Source organism: Notechis scutatus, chromosome 1 (genome assembly GCF_049901735.1).
Source record: "Notechis scutatus isolate UNSWTSFEM ecotype Mainland chromosome 1, rNotScu1.2, whole genome shotgun sequence".
Classification (NCBI taxonomy): domain Eukaryota; kingdom Metazoa; phylum Chordata; class Lepidosauria; order Squamata; family Elapidae; genus Notechis; species Notechis scutatus.
Window position 1 is genome coordinate 272,676,575 of NC_142009.1, and position 14,302 is coordinate 272,690,876.

At 39.9% G+C, this 14,302-nt stretch overlaps 1 protein-coding gene across 3 annotated transcripts; it reads left to right on the forward strand.

Annotated features, from left to right (window-relative positions):
• The first annotated feature begins 7,590 nt into the window (after positions 1-7,590).
• SRSF5 (serine and arginine rich splicing factor 5) lies at positions 7,591-11,459 on the forward strand. Of its 3 annotated transcripts, none has more exons than XM_026671113.2 (8): positions 7,591-7,685; positions 8,270-8,413; positions 8,777-8,847; positions 9,050-9,148; positions 9,235-9,304; positions 10,408-10,481; positions 10,612-10,722; positions 10,811-11,459. In XM_026671113.2, the coding sequence occupies exons 2-8, from the start codon at positions 8,288-8,290 to the stop codon at positions 11,055-11,057; spliced, it is 798 nt and encodes a 265-aa protein (XP_026526898.1). In that variant the 5' UTR covers positions 7,591-7,685; positions 8,270-8,287; the 3' UTR covers positions 11,058-11,459. The 3 variants fall into 3 exon arrangements, with proteins under 3 accessions (XP_026526898.1, XP_087807651.1, XP_026526901.1); XM_026671116.2 differs by lacking the exon at positions 7,591-7,685 and adding an exon at positions 7,848-8,143; XM_087951525.1 differs by lacking the exons at positions 10,408-10,481; positions 10,612-10,722; positions 10,811-11,459 and adding an exon at positions 9,524-9,817.
• Positions 11,460-14,302: the final 2,843 nt, after the last annotated feature.

Consider the following 14,302-nt stretch of genomic DNA (forward strand, 5'->3'; position numbering starts at 1 on the left):
GGGTAAGAGGAATGATTGATGACCTAAGCAGGCTTAACTTGCAAAAAAGGCAACTATGAGGAAATAGGATAGCAGTTTAAGGCTATGTGTGCAAGAGGAGGTGGGCCTATTTTCTTTTGAAAAGGAGTTAAAGGAGTTGAAATTAAATGAATGGAGATTCAGGCTCAATATAAAGAATTCTCTAATGATACAAGCTATAAAATAGAGAAACACAATAACAGATGCCCTCTATCTGTATGAATATTTCCTCATTTCACTTAATTAAGATTCAAGCATATCCTGGTAGTTTCATTTCCCTGCCACACTCCATTACCTTAATTTCATACCCACCCATGCAGGGGTGGGATTCAAATTTTTTAACGACCAGTTCTGTGGGCGTGGCTTAGTTGGTGGGCGTGGCTTGGTGGTCATGTTATTGGCTGGCCATGGCCAACTCAACATCACTCACGTCAAGGCACACATCGCCTCGCCTGGCCTGTCATGACTATGGGGATGCTGCAACAGTCGTAAGTGTGAAAAATGGTCATAAGTCACTTTTTTCAGTGCCATTGTAACTTTGAATGGTCATTCCACACAAGCAAAGTACCAGCAAAGGAGGGAAAAAAACTCCAAAGAATTTCCTGAGACGGGAAGTCTAGTTCTGCCAAGAATGTAATAAGGGTTAACAGAGAGGCAGTTTCTGTAAGCAACACCAGAATGTTTCCTTCCTGCCTTCCTTACAGGATTAGGCCAGTAATTTCTTCTAACAACCAGTTCTCTGAACTAATGTTAACAACTGGTTCTAGCGAATAGGTGCCAACCTGTAGAATCCCAGCCTTGCACCCATGGATAAAATAACTTAGAGTCATCCTTAGTTATTCCAATTTTAAAGGAACATTTCCCTTTCTCCCTTATTTGGACTCTGTCCAAAGCAGCTTAAAGGTGTATAGAACCCATTAGCTGTCATCCATTACTTAAAGCAAGAAGTCCAGCAACAGAGGCAGAATTGGAACCGGTAGTGGAGACAGCAAATTTCACATCACTGTATTTTTCTGCTGAATCAAAGATAGGCAGATAGCAGTTAACTAAAAAAATAAACAAGGTAGGAAGATAAGGAGTCCAATGATGTGCAGACATGAAGTGTAACAACATGAGAAAGAAATAATTTGGGTTTACGGCTCACTAATAGCTCATTGATAATTAATGCCTGACAACAAATGGTCAAAATCGGGAGCGTACTATCAAATCCAGTACCTGTCAATAGTGGTGTTCCCCAAGGCAGTGTTCTAGGACCAACTCTCTTCATACTCTACATAAACGACCTCTGTGATCATATTAAGAGCAATTGCATTCTCTTCGCTGATGATGTAAAGCTGTTCAATACCACAGACAATACTGCTACCCTACAAAAAGATCTTGACTATGTATCAGAGTGGTCAAACAAATGGCAACTTCAAATCTCAACAAATAAATGCTCTGTCTTACATATTGGCAAAAAAATCAGAAAATAAAATACAAGCTGAATAGTCAAGATCTTGTTGATGACTCAAGCTCTGTAAAGGACCTTGGAATACTCACCTCTAATGATCTAAGTGCTAGAGCCCACTGCAACTACATAGCCAAAAAGGCATTAAGAGTTGTTAACCTAATCCTACGTAGCTTTTTCTCTGGTAATATCACACTACTAACCAGAGCATACAAAACATTTGCTAGACCAATACTCGAATACAGTTCATCAGTCTGGAACCCACACTACGTATCTGATATTAGCACAATTGAGAAAGTCCAGAAATATTTCACAAGAAGAGTTCTCCACTCCTCTACTCGTTGTAGAATACCTTATGCCACCAGACTTGAAATTCTAGAACTTGAAAACCTTGAATTACGCCGTCTTCGGTCTGACTTAAGCATGGTATATAAAATCATACATTGCAATGTCCTACCTGTCAATGAATACTTCAGCTTCAACCATAACAACACAAGAGCACACAATAGATACAAACTCAAAGTAAACCGCACCAAACTTGATTGCAGGAAATACGACTTCAGCAATAGAGTGGTCAATGTCTGGAATACTCTACCCGACTCTGTAGTTTCTTCCCCAAACCCCAAAAACTTTAACCTTAGACTGTCTACTATTGACCTCACCCCTTTCCTAAGAGGCCTGTAGGGGCGTGCATAAAGCGCACCAACGTGCCTACCGTCCCTGTCCTATTGTTTCTCTTATTCTTTTATTTTTCTTATATGTACCCATTTCATGTATTCACAACTATGTATACATTTATACTTATTATCTTGTAAACAATTGGCAAATAAAATAAATAAATAAAATAAATAAATAAATACATTTACATATTTACATATTCTGCATTTGATGTACAACTCTTTTAATCTGAAACAGGAAAGTTGCTTCAAATGCAATGTGCATGTATTTGCAGAAATGGTGAATGATTTTTTTAAAGCTTCATCTTTTGGTAGGTTTGCATGATAACCCCATACGGTTCCAGGAAAACATGTGTATTGAATTAAGGGGTTTGATATTTATTTATTCATTTATTAGTATAGCCATCCCTCAAATCAGTGATGATTGGCAAACAATCATTAAAACAATTAAAACATGGTAAAACAACAACAACAATAAATAGCAACCAAGAGATGCTATAACCCTTCAGCATAACCAGGAAACGGGATCTTTTACACACTTAGACCTGGGCACATAGACAGGTACTCTTGAAGGACTTCTGAAAGATCAATAGGGTTGGGGCCATCCTAATCTCATGAGGAAGATGTTCCAGAGAGCAGGCACGATGACAGAAAAGGCATGTTTCCTGGTCCCTGCTAACCAACATTTCTTTCTGATTGGATATGAACTATGCCCATCCTGGCAAATAGAATTGGACAGATAGAGACAACTAGAAGAAGATGGCCTCTCATGTAGCCTGATCCCAAGCCATGAAGGGCTTTAAAAGTGACAACCAGCAACTTGAACTGCACCTGGAAACATACTGGCAATCAAATGCAGCCCCTGAAGTAGTGGTGTTACATGTGCCCAACACCATTTGTTTATTTCCTGCCTTTCCTATTTTTTACAAATAATTCAAGGCGTTTACACTTGCAACTATATTCTATACCAGTTGAAGGTTACGAATGTTAGCCCCATGGACAGCCCCATGTATAGTGCATTGTTGCAGTACTCCAAATGGGAGCTCATGTGAGAGTGAGCAGACCCTCCCAGAAATGGGCACAACCAGTACACAGTTGTTTTCATACCATTAATTGGTATAGAAAGCACCCTCACGTTGGATTTAAAACATCCTTCCTACCTTGAAAGCAAACAGATTTCACAGCTTATAAACAATCATAATTTTGTCAGAAGATGATTATGTCACAATCAATATATATGTTGTTTTATAAAATAACATAAGGAAAAAAGATAAGACTTGGGATTAAAATCTAAAGTTATTATAAAAGCATTCTCTGACATGGAGGCAATTAGTTCCATGAACTGGATATCACTGAATTCATGGCACTTTTTTTCTTGTGCAGGGTTTTTTTCATTCAAGCATTCTTGTGTTAGCCAGTAAGGATGGCTCAGATTACATAAGAGGTGACTTACATAAGTCTAGTTTGATGCAAATGTCTCCATAACCAATATAAAAAATGTTCAAAATGCATAACAATTCACATTACTTAGGCAATACAAACCAATATATGTGGGTGAATATTGTGGAATGAGATTGTAACAGATGCTGCATTTCCACAAGACAAGGCCTTTTCATGCTAGTATAGTTACCTTGTGAATATATATATTTTATTGTAATTTTTAATGTTGTTTCTCTTTTAACTGAATTCCAGGGATTTTTTTGGGGGGAAGAGAATTGGTCCAATTCCAATGAATGCAAAGTTAATATAAGTACCCAAACGAAGCAGTTAGGTAAGTTGGACAGAGTTTATAAATACTTTAGCCATGTTATAAAAATTCAGGGCCTGAAAAGACAAATGTATAACTAAAATTATGCATAAAAAGTAACTCATCTATTTGAAGCATCTATGGTACCTTTGCTCCTACCATGTTTCTTTTTTAAAGAGAGGTTATAGTAATTTCTCCTTCCTTTGGTCTATTAGGCACCAGAATGTTAAACTTTGATATTCTTTGTCATATAATGGTTATTCTGTTTTTGGTTTAAATATCAAACCAGTCTAATTTACCATCTCTAGTGGAGGAGTCCAAATTTATACTTTTATACTTAACTTAAAGTTGACAACTTAAAAGAGCGCCAAATATTTATTTAAACTCCAGTATTCCTGACAACTTCTTAGCAACAGAACTCAAACCATTCCGCAGCAAACAATTATTTAAGTGCTTATCACATTTATAAAAAGAGTTTTATCCCAAGAGTTTTATTTATAATTGGTAATCACTTATCCAAGTGTCTACTGTGTTATTCTCTTGAAAGCCTAACACATTTATTACAGCATATACTTTTGTGGATTAAAACGTCTCTTAAATGCTTTTATATATGAAAATTATTATCAGTTTACAACATAAAGCATATGATATATGCAGTGCAATGTGAGAAACATGCAGACTCATACACTGGGGAAACAAAACAACCACTTCAAAAATGCAAGGCACAGCATAGGACAGTGGTGACTAACCTTTTTGGGTTCCTCGCCTCACATGCCAGCACCCAGAATGCAATGCACGCAGCCTCCCCACACCCCGTGCATGCACACGCAACCCCCCCTCCGCTGCCCCCTTACCTGCACTGCGCATGCCTCCCAGCTGATTTTTGGGCCTTTTTCGGCCTCCCAGAGGCTGGAGGAAAGCCTCTGCAGCCTTTGAAGACAAAAAAATGGGCCCGTTTAATCATTTCTGGTATTTCCAGAAATACAGGAAGTGATGAAACGGGCCTGTTTTTCAGCCTACAAAGGCTGCTTCCCTTCAGCCTCTGGGAGGCCGAAAAAGGTCTGAAAATCAGCCGGGAGGCATGCACATGCACAGTGAGGTAAGTCTGCCTGGAGCTCATGTGCCCGCCGCACAAATGGCTCTGCGTGCCAGCTATGGCACGCGTACCATAGGTTCACCATCAAGGACATAGGAGAACAAGCTTATCAAGAGAGGATTCAAGAGCCCATCTGCATCTGAAAAACAATTTACATTCTGGACAGAGAGGACTACTGGTTTGAAAGAGGAGTCAAAGAGGCCATCATGTTAAAATTGAACAACCCTCTCTGAACAGAGGGGGAGGATACAACACCACTTATCTCTTTTCTATGACATAGTCCTTTCAGCAGTCCCAAGAAGGTTCCACACCCATTTGTTCTCTGATTCAGATAACTTTGAGGGCACAGATAAAACTGAGGTGAGTTTCTGCTCTTGAGTTTCTACTCTTTTTAGGGGAAATATTCTGCCTTTTTAATATTTCCAAGGATATTTCATTTTTCTAGGAGAGGGATGGGTGCTAACCTCCTACAACTGTAAGGCTGCAATCTTACTGGTGCTAAATTTTAACAATTAAAAACATACACAAGAATACAATCGTTTCACATTTGCATACAAACTGCCCGCTTTTTAAAAATGAAAAGGAGCAGGACTAAATCTTCTCTAATCCAATACAGTATATCAAGAATAAGGAGGTTTAGGATGTATCCTGCAGTTCCTGTGAAACTAATCAGACAATCAAAAATTATTTATTAAAAATTCATTAGAAAAGCTCACTGGCACCTTTTCTGGCTGAGTTGTGAAACTGACTCGAGAAATTTGTCATATACAGCCCTACTATAAGTGTTAGAACTGACAGAGTATTAGAACGGATAAATACTGGTTAAAAAGAGTTGGCGAGGAAGGGTGGCATAAAACAGCCCGGGGCTCTGGAGTCCTCACTTTACCCCTCGACACCGCCTCCCGGATCCCGAATGCTGAAAAACAAAGCCTTTGTTGAGCTGGGGAATGGATGAAGCATCTGTTTCCTAGTATGATTTGATTGTTGATTGTACCCTATGACTATCATTAAGTGTTGTACCTTATGATTCTTGATTCTTCACGAATGTACCTTTTCTTTATGTATACCGAGAGTATTTACACCAAGACAAATTCCTTGTGTGTCCAATCACACTTGGCCAATATTCTATTCTATTCTATTCTATTCTATTCTATTCTATCTCTCACTCAACAACCCACAAGGCGAATCCCCCTGGCTCCGCGCAGAGGGGCGGGCTCGCACAACTTGCAGCCCCCTTCCCTGCCTTCAGCTCCAGGTTTTTCAGACCCGGAAAGGTCCTCGCGGCGCTTTTGGGCATCGCATGAGGAGACCCTTCCCGCGCAGCTTGGTTGCAGGAAAGTAGGTCGAGAGAAGGGCGGGCCGAGCCCCGGCCTCATTGTAGCCCCGGGAAACCGGGCCGCCCTCAGGCCAGCCGGGCGGAGAAGGGAGCGAGCGCCTTCGTTTCAGGTAAACTAATAACAACCAACACCCAAGCAGCCCTTGTTTGTTCAACCGATACATAAAGGCTGCAGCGGCGTAAGCTCAGCCGAGATCAAATTTAGACTTAGAATAATCGTCACTTGAATGTACACTAATCGGCATCCATTCAAATGAAATTTCGTTATGCACAAAGGTCTCAAAGGGTCACCGTCTCAACATACGCTACAGCAACATGGCAAAATAAACACAAAATTATGCCTATACCCACATAGATGACACAACGCAGTCTAATTCGGATGTACACGTGTACATGAGATTAACGCACAGGTAAAGACACAATGGTGGCAAAAAGGAGTCACGGAAAGGTGCTTTTGAACGTTATGTACTTACGCTACCCTCAACCCCCCCCACCTTTCACCTAACGTCCTCTCTGGAGCTACCATTTATGAGCTGCAACAATCCGGACCACCGCTACTTTGCTGCCATCTCGCGGCCGTCCGGATCGCTGTAGACCCGATTTGATTACCCCCTTCTCCCCCGCTTAACTTGGTCCCTTATGTAATATGGCCGTCGCTCTTTCTCTACCAGGGTGGTTTGTTTTTTTTTCTTCCAAAGTTAAGAGACTGCGAGAAGATTTTTTTTTAAAAAAAGCCTCACTGTCCTCTTGTGTAAATGTCTATGGAGATTCTCAGTCATCCAAGTCACGGTTGTCCCGAAGGTGCTTTTTCAAGAGGCAACTGGACTTTCTGGGTTTTTTTTTCTTTAATGTTTTTCTTCTCATCCAAAAGCTTCTTCAGTTCTGGCTGGATTCCTTCCATTCCTCACCATCCAGAGTGAAAAAAAGCTTCTGGAATGAGAAACGAAATGTCTTAGAAAAACCAGAAAGTCCAGCTGTCTTTGGGAAGAAAAAAAAAGCACTTTTGGGACCCCTTTTTGCAGTTTCGGCGGACTACAAAATACATAAGGGGGAAGAGAGAAATAGACTACTGCGCATGCGCCCAACTACCTCGACGCATTGCCCTTTTCAATCCTGTGTCAATCAAGCCGATAGCCCTTCCCCCCACCACCGACCTCATTTGTTTCCCTTCGCTTTCCACCTATCCCTGAACTACAAGTACGTCACGTGCCTCCGCGATCACGTGGGACGAGGTTCCATTTTGTGGCGTAGTTAACACTCGACCTACCCAGTCGAGGCGAGGACGTCGTCGGTGGCGGTTGTCAGTTCGTCTTTGTCCGTTGACAGCTGCACTTTTAAAAAAAAAGAACCGAGAACAGACGATCGTAAGTGTATCTATTCAAATTTAATAAGCGAGCAGTAGCGAGGTTGGGGGTGGGAAGAGAGAGACACGGTTGCATTGTATAAATCTGGTTACGTGGGAGAAAAGCTTTAAACGTACATTAAACCGTCGGCGGTGTGTGAGTGATTACATTTCCTCTTAACAGAACAAGTCAGGAGAGGTAACGTTGGCCTGGAACAGTGGGGTGCGGCCGCGCCGCCATTTCGTGAAAGCAATCAAAAGGGCTAGGATTGATGGGCGGCCGTGTGCAATACGCATGCGCAGCTCTTCGTGTTGGCTGCTTTAAGCCGCCTGGAGAAAAGGCGGAATCGAGGTGGCGTTTTCCAATTGGACGAGGGAAGGCGGAACTCGGTGGCTGGTTGGAACGAGGGGCGGGGCGACGGGCCCTGCGTGGGTTCTGCCTTTCCTGATGTTAGACTGCGGCAACCGAGGGCGGAGGAGGTACTGCGGCAATGATGCTGCAGATCCTTTTGGACGGCGGCCATTTTTATTTTTTTTTAGATTCGATTTGCTGACTTGAATTTTTAGGTTAATAATTTTTTCCTTTTAATTTTTTTTCTCCCGCAGCTGTTCTAAAGCGGTACTATGAGTGGTTGCCGTGTATTCATCGGAAGGCTGAATCCAGCCGCCAGAGAGAAGGATGTAGAGAGATTCTTCAAGGGATATGGACGTATTCGAGACATTGATTTGAAGAGAGGTTTTGGATTTGTGGTAAGCGATAAAAGAAAAAATGCTTTTGGTACAAGCAGCCTCCGATAGCGATGAAATAAATTGATTACTTCCTATGGGGAAAAGGACCTAAGGTGGTTTTGGGTAGCCCATCCGTCTTTTAAGTACATAAGAATGATCTTTGCAGTGGCAATACACTTTGTAAATATGTAGAACTGATAGTAAGTTTTTAAAAAGTTACAATGCAGTCCTTAATGATTTTTTCTCACAAAGGAAATTAGGATTTGGAATGAATTCAAAGGACCAAAACACAAATGAAGTGGCTGCTGTTCTGTGCCTTTAAGTAACTTGAAACAGTAACCAGAGATGCCATTCAGTAAATTGCTGATGCAATTTATTTAACAGGAGTTTGAAGATCCCAGAGATGCTGATGATGCAGTCTATGAATTGGATGGAAAAGAACTCTGCAGTGAAAGGTAACATTTCATAACCCTTAGATTTGGATGCTTGACAATAGCAGTTAGTGCTAAAACATTCTTTGCCAATATTATATTCGACTTCAGTATGTTCAGGTTGGCCTTTGTCTGAAACGAGTCATAATTAGTATTCTCATATTAATGTCACGTAGATGGAATGGACTGTTGTATTATAAATAGGTGTAATTATTTTGCTTTCTAGAGTTACAATTGAACATGCTAGAGCCCGCTCTAGAGGTGGAAGAGGCAGAGGGCGTTATTCTGACCGTTTTAGCAGCCGCCGTCCACGAAATGACAGAAGGTAAATACTATGCAAAGAACATAGGTGATGCTCAGCTTAACTTTCTGTAGGCATAACTAATGAACTGAACATTTTGTTTTTGATAGAAATGCACCACCTGTAAGAACAGAAAATCGTCTCATTGTAGAAAATTTGTCTTCTCGAGTCAGCTGGCAGGTTTGTTAAACATGATTATCTTAAGACTTAGTTTAATGGGTATGTAATATGTAAAATTTTTATTAGACTAATTTTTACCTTAAATTTAAAACATTTATCAAAATTATTAATTAATGTTTAAATGCATTGTTCAAAAGTAGTTTAATAGTATTTTAATGTAATTTTACCTTGTTTTAAAACTCCATTTTAACCACTTTAAAAATCCATTTTATTTGCCAGCCTATCTGTGTCGTTGGCCTTATGACGAGGAGTGCCTGTGGGTTATCCTAATCGTTCTGTCTTGGTCACTCTTGGTTGGGCCTGGTTGACTTTTCCAGTCAGCTCCTCCAGTGTATCAGTTGGCCACCTCTAGATCTGTGTTTGCCGGTCTAGACGTAATCGATGCACTTCCTTAAAGTGCCAGGTTGCAGCGATCCCCGAAAGTTAACGAGATCTGATTCCTAAGTTGAGAACTGTACCTCCTGTAAAGCTTCAAAATAACAGATCGTGATCGAGAAAGTTGAAAGATACGAATTAGGTGGTCCTTGGAATCCTGATCGCAGTAAAGTGATCCTTGGTGTAACTTCACAAGAGTAGAGAATGTCTGGATCCGACAGTAGTCTGCTAATAGGGAGGGCTGTGCGATTAAAGGCTTCCATCGATTGGGTAGTTCTCTTCAAATGGTTGGCGAAGAGCCAGTCGGGCATGTACCGTGGTGGTATCTTCGATCGCTTAATGCAGTTTGCTGCTTGGCTAGCCTAGGGAAATTTTAATGAAGGTAAAGTAAACTATATTTTTAATGACATATGGGGCACAAAATAACTGGTTTTTGTTTTGTATAAATGTGCTGTTTAGTTGTAAGACATTTCAGAATGCTTTCATACAAGTAAACTGTCTTGGCATTCAGTTGTATAAATTGTATAGACAAATAACATGATTTGAGCATTTTGCTTAAAGCAATATGCTGTTTTCATTTATTTCGTGCCCTGATATATTGTATCAAATATGGAATAATCTACAAGTGTGGCATCTGCCGCATTTTTTAACATCTTTTTTTGCAGTAATTTTTATTATTGATAAACATTGTCTGCCTCCTTTATCTAACATATTTAATCTTGTGATAGGATCTCAAAGACTTCATGAGACAAGCTGGGGAAGTAACATTTGCAGATGCACACAGGCCCAAACTAAATGAAGGGTAAGTATTGTGGAACCCCCTTGTATTATGCAAAAGATAACTTGGGAGAAGGAATCTCCAAAGTAGATTTTGTTGGAAGTTTTAAGAGTTGATAGTTTGACATATAAGCTATATTTTGTTTTTTAATTAGGGTGGTTGAGTTTGCCTCTTATAGTGATCTAAAGAATGCCATTGAAAAACTTTCTGGCAAGGAAATCAATGGAAGGAAAATCAAACTAATTGAGGGCAGCAAAAGGCACAGGTAAGAACTCGGCAAAGATATGCTTTGTTGTACACACAGTTGTGGTCAGTATAAACCTAACCTAACATGGATATTTACCTTTTTTTAGTAGGTCCAGAAGCAGGTCTCGCTCCCGTAGCAGGAGCTCTTCAAGATCCCGTAGCCGTTCTCGATCAAGAAGCCGCAAATCTTACACCAGATCCAGGAGCAGGAGCCGTAGCAAATCAAAATCAGTTAGTCGATCTCCTGCCCCTGAAAAGAGTCAGAAACGTGCTTCTTCCAGTAGATCAAAGTCTCCTTCTGTGGATCGCCAGAGATCACGCTCAAGGTCAAGATCTGTAGATAGTGGCAACTGAATTGTGCAGGTTTGCACAATTGCCTTGGAACTTTTAAAATCATACTTGCTTATAGTTGTGGTAAGTATGAAACTTTTGGGAAAGAGGGACTGAACCAGAGGAGGGGGAGGGTTGTAACAACTTTGTAAATGTTTGGACCATCAGAAAGTTACTGAACTAATTATATTCTCTTTTTGATAATCTTTTTCTTGCTCACTTCATTAAATCAGAAGTGTGTAGCTTTATGTACATTGCTAGCGTTCTTTGAAGAAGCTAATTTTTTTGTATTTAAAAAAAAAATCTTAATTCTGAACATTTTCTCAGCATACTCTAGTAACTGAAATTTGGGATGTTAAATGTTTTAAATTGGTTAATTGAGCATTACACCAGCTGTAAATAAAGCTTTATTTCAGGTTTTGGGAATGATTCCCAAGTGTTTGTTTGCGCCGCCTTGGCCAAATTTCCAAACATACTGGTCAAAACTCACAATAAAACTTTTTTTTAAAAAAACGTGTTTTTCTTCTCAAAGCTGTTGGAGAGCTGCACTTTACATGGGTTTGCACTTAGATGTTACCTTTCAGAAATAGGGTTATAAAGCATAGAGATAATTGGAAAGCTGTGCCTCCTTAGACATGATATAGTAACTTACATGCAACATTTTCCCAAATGTTCCTTGCCTGTTGCAATATATTATAGCATATTCTACTGTAGTGCATTGTACAATTTCTACTTGATACTTGGAAGTATCAGTGGAATAGTACTTTGCAGGTAATGAAAGGTTCATGAAGTAATGGTATAAAATTGTCAACATACACATGTAACTGAAATGCCATTATTACAGCCAACCCTGAGTAAGGATGAGGAATATTTAGGTAAATGATATTTTAGTGTAACTAATTACATGGAATACTTGGAAAAGACAATAGAACTTGTTTAGGTAATTTATGTTAAGTACTGTGTTGTGAAATGAACATAGGTCATTTCAGTTGATCCAAATGGCTCAGTTACGTGAGCGGTGATTACACCAATAATTTAATATGCCACAGTTTAATATGTCAATAGTTTGCTAACCTAGCTTCTGGTTTAATGTGCTCTGTGAATATAGATCCAGTGAGAAATACAGCACTTGTGCCAAGCTTTTTCCAGACTTATATTCATGTAATACAGTAGTTGTCCAGGCATGTACTGCATGCAGATATTTTTACAGAGGTCAAAAGTAGTATATACCATTCTAACTTCCAAAGGACACTATATTTTAGAATATATTTTTATTTTTTATGGTAAAACTAAATTAAATGTGATTTGCCTACTTTTATGGAATTCATATGGTACTTCTAGTCCATGTGCAATCAATATGGTAGAAGAGTTGTTTAGCTCTTTTGGATTGGAGCCTTGATTGCATTATTAAAGGTGATACTGTTCGTTCAATCATGTCTGATTCAGCAATTCTATGGACCAAATTCATCACATTTTCTGATTTTGTACAGGTTTCAGTTTATGCTCTGGTTGGTATTACCTAGTTTGATTGCCTGATACAAGATGGCTGAGAGGGAATTTTGTGATTTTGTTTTCCAGCAGTGTCTGGGTTTTGCATATTCCAGTAATTATCAAGAAAAACATTTTAAAATGGCAAGCTGTTCTTAAAACAGCTTAATTGCTACATTTACATCTTTACTCCAAATGAACTTTTCACTGGCATTTGAACAATTTTGCAACAATCAAAGCACAAATTCAGAAGTGATTTTCAGCTATTGCCTACCAGTGTTTTCATTTGGGCTGGGTTGTTTCAGTAGTGTGTAGATTTATATTAAAGAGTACTATAAAATTCACCTAACAGTAAATAAATGGAGTAATATGAAGTTGCAAATAAATATTAGGAGAAAAGGAAGTAGTATAGGGTTAAGAGTACTAGCTGTCTGCTTAGTCTCAAAGTGTTTTTCCCCCTTCAATAGGCAACTCGACTTTGTTTTTGCTTTAAAGACGCTTTTCTTCAGCTTCTTCAAAGAAAAACTGAAAAGTCCAGTTGCCTATTGAAGAAAAAAAAAAGAACATCTTTGGGACAACCATGGCCTGGATGACTGAGAATCTCAAGTTTCTGTTTAGATAAAAACTGCCACGAGCCATTTAATATATATTAGCATCCACACTGAGGTATCCTATCCTGATGTATAAATACTGGGAAGCAGCAGTGGGGAATTTGGTACAATTATAAATTGCGCAGGACAAACATGGCTGGGCTGTCCTGGAAAATCAATCCATTGCAGTCGTGAGGTACTTGGAACAGGAATTTTGGGCAACATCCTTCCGTCTGCTGAGTAAAAAGTACAGTAGTGGTATTGGTGACAACTTTTAAGGTTAAGACTTAACAGGTCGGAGCCACGCAAATACGAAGGGATCCTGAAAAGCAAAGAACCATCGTTTTGGTGTCCACCTGCCATCTAGTGGTCGGATGGTTATTTGCTACTTGGACCTAATCGCCTTAAAGATTAAAACGACTCCCATTTTTCACCAGATGGGAAATTCTCTCATTTTGGAGATCGGGGTGGGGTGGCTCCTCTTCCTCTCTATACACCTCTGCTACAGATGGCTTAAGATGCTGTAAATAGCGAGGAAAAAAGCTTCAAGGTGAATGAGAAATCAGTTCTCCCACGAAAGCAGGGGTCTCCAACCTTGGCAACATTAAGCTTTGCTGGCTGAGGAATTCTGGGAGTTGAAGGTCCTCCAGGCTTAAAAGTTGCCAAAATTGCACTAAAGGATGAGGTTATTACTTTCAGTCCATCTCACCTCGCCTTTTGCGGCTCTGTTTTGCAGAAACAGGATGGGATCATTTTTGGTATCCGGCACAGCCTAGTCCCTTGAAGCTTTTTCCTACGGTATCTTTAAAGACTTATAACCTGTTTTTTTCTCAGCCAAATTTATCCTTAGTGGGCATCCCTGCTGATTTTGGAAGTTACGCAATCGGCCTCGGTAAATACCTGGATGGAATTCCACCAGTGAGAACATCAAGGCTGCAGGCCAGGCTGGTAGGAAGGGGGAAAATAGGAAGACAACAGCAAACACAGAAATCATTGCAGAGCCTGACTGAAAAGGTGGTCGGCATGTACAATATCTGAGCTCCAAAAAGCTGGATGACCCAATGAAAACAAAACAAAAATGTTCTCCGGGAATCCAGATGGGGTGATATCCAGAAAAGAGACTTCACTCTTTTTTTGTTGTTTTGTTTACATCATAATAGCAAGCAGGTAAAACAGGCAGAGCACCATATT

Excerpts from the sequence above, each read along its gene's own strand:
- SRSF5 (XM_026671113.2), top strand. The coding sequence starts at position 8,288 with ATGAGTGGTTGCCGTGTATTCATCGGAAGGCTGAATCCAGCCGCCAGA. Across the intron at positions 9,305-10,407 it reads CTTCTCGAGTCAGCTGGCAG|GATCTCAAAGACTTCATGAG; the intron begins GTTTGTTAAACA and ends ATCTTGTGATAG. Across the intron at positions 10,482-10,611 it reads AGGCCCAAACTAAATGAAGG|GGTGGTTGAGTTTGCCTCTT; the intron begins GTAAGTATTGTG and ends TTTTTTAATTAG.